This window comes from Cyclopterus lumpus, chromosome 25 (assembly GCF_009769545.1).
Source record: "Cyclopterus lumpus isolate fCycLum1 chromosome 25, fCycLum1.pri, whole genome shotgun sequence".
In the NCBI taxonomy this organism is placed as follows: domain Eukaryota; kingdom Metazoa; phylum Chordata; class Actinopteri; order Perciformes; family Cyclopteridae; genus Cyclopterus; species Cyclopterus lumpus.
The window spans coordinates 11,889,584-11,891,812 of record NC_046990.1 but is presented as its reverse complement, the minus strand read 5'-3'; the positions used below and the strand labels follow the sequence as shown (position 1 = coordinate 11,891,812).

Sequence of the window (2,229 nt, the reverse complement as noted above, 5' to 3'; positions counted from 1 at the left end):
GTATACATACATGTATGTATGTATACATGTATGTATGTATACATGTATGTATGTATACATGTATGTATACATACATGTATACATACATGTATGTATACATACATGTATGTATGTATACATGTATGTATACATACATGTATACATACATACATGTATACATACATGTATACATACATACATGTATGTATACATGTATGTATGCATACATGTATGTATACATGTATGTATGCATACATGTATGTATGCATACATGTATACATGTATGTATGCATACATGTATGTATACATGTATGTATGCATACATGTATGTATGCATACATGTATGTATACATACATGTATACATGTATGTATGTATACATGTATGTATGTATACATACATGTATGTATGCATACATGTATGTATGTATACATACATGTATGTATGCATACATGTATGTATGTATACATACATGTATGTATGCATACATGTATACATACATGTATGTATGCATACATGTATGTATACATACATACATGTATGCATACATGTATGTATACATACATGTATGTATGCACCTCCCACCTTCAGGCAGACCATTCAAGAGGCTCATAAGTATGTTTGTATATCCTCGAATGTTTGATGAGTACAATAAAAGACAATACCACATTTGTATTTAAATTCTTTCTATATCCAACATGTTAAGTCTTGCCAGTAAAAGTTAAACCACAATTCTTCAGCGATGTGGAACTCTATCATGATAGATCCTTGATTGTGGACTCAGTGGCAGAACAGCTTTATTGCCTTAGAATACTTTGCAGTTAGCATTTCCTACAGGCATGCAGTAAAGTTAAAAATTAGAAACAAAAATGCAGTGTTTTTCATGAGCTCCTCACACAAATAACTCAACATTTTTTCAAAATATGCAGACGACCTGAAATAAAATAGTAAACATCCATGTAGTCCTGTGTTTTACATATAAAAATGTCAGCTGCTGCACATAATTCCACTGTTGGCGTGGGAGTCTCCTCTGTTGGGTTCCAGAGGGTCTCCAGACGGCTCCATGTTCTGGAGCAGGTGTTCGTAATGTATGGGCTCGGTTTGGTGCCGTGCGTTCTTACGAGCATAGTACCTCTTGGACGCGGCTCTCCACGCCTCCCTCTGCAGAGACTGGGAAGCTTCGGGTAAGTCGGATATCAGCGTCCTCCTCCTCTTGTCCACAAAAGAGATGGGTTGTGGATACCTGGAGTCTGTCATGTGGGGGAAGGGGCCAGAGCGAGAAGGGAAGAGGGCGGGGCCAGAGCGAGAAGGGAAGGGGGTGGGGCCAGAGCGAGAAGGGAAGGGGGTGGGGCCAGAGCGAGAAGGGAAGGGGGTGGGGCCAGAGCGAGAAGGGAAGAGGGCGGGGCCAGAGCGAGAAGGGAAGGGGGTGGGACGCGAGGTGACGGGCATGGGCACGGAGCGTGAGGTGTTTGCCTGTTGGCGTGCTACTTTTCGGGCGTAGTAGCGCCTGGAGGCTGCTCTCCAGGCCGCCCTCTTCAGTCTCTGAGCCTCCTCCGTCTGCTCAGACATGGGCGCGGCCATCTTCTGGTTCCTGATGAGGTCAAGAGGTCAGAGAGGATCAAACAGATGAGCAGGTTACTAATGGGACTGTAGGCATCAACATGTATTCATCTGGCTCCTTTGTATCTATGGACCAACTCACCTCAGGTGTTCTTCGTGAGGGTCGTAATAACCACTTGGATCTGCACACGGTATCTCCTTTAAAGTTCCCTCCATGTTCTCCATGTTTTCTAAAAAGAGATCAGAAGGAACAAACATTTTGAGAGTCACACTACAACACTAATTCATTTTTAGAGTGACTGCATTTAGCCACAGCTTTTCTCTTTCTCCCCATCCAACAACAACTATTTTCTATAATATAAACACACATTTTTGATACCCGGTCTCTTTCGAGGTACGATACCCAGGACTAAGTCACGAGAGACAGAACAGTGAGACAATCTGGTGATGTTGTGAATATTCACATGTGATAGGAAGAAGAAAGTTCTTACTTTCTGCACCGGGGTTCTCAAAGTCCTGACACGGACTGCCTGGACTCTCCTGAAGCTCCCTGAATCTCTCTTCGCTCATTTCCCACTTGATTAAAACGGTGTCAATGTCACACGGCTCTTCTTTGATGACGAGGCTGCTGGGAGACATCGGCAGATTCCTGGCTTCTTCAGACGCGCCCGAGGAATCGGAGCAGTGGGAG

The 2,229-nt window shown here is 43.2% G+C and overlaps 1 protein-coding gene across 1 annotated transcript in view; it reads right to left on the bottom strand.

The window, feature by feature from the left end:
• Positions 1-746: 746 nt before the first annotated feature.
• The window catches only part of LOC117728354, a 2,543-nt gene continuing 1,060 nt past the window's right edge, over positions 747-2,229 (bottom strand). The window contains exons 2-4 of the mRNA XM_034529235.1: positions 2,030-2,229; positions 1,681-1,768; positions 747-1,569 (exon numbers count right to left, since the gene is read on the bottom strand). The exon at positions 2,030-2,229 is cut by the window's right edge and continues 100 nt beyond it. Coding sequence (XP_034385126.1) covers positions 966-1,569; positions 1,681-1,768; positions 2,030-2,229 — 892 coding nt within the window. The 3' untranslated portion in view covers positions 747-965. The remainder of the gene's footprint in view (positions 1,570-1,680; positions 1,769-2,029) is intronic.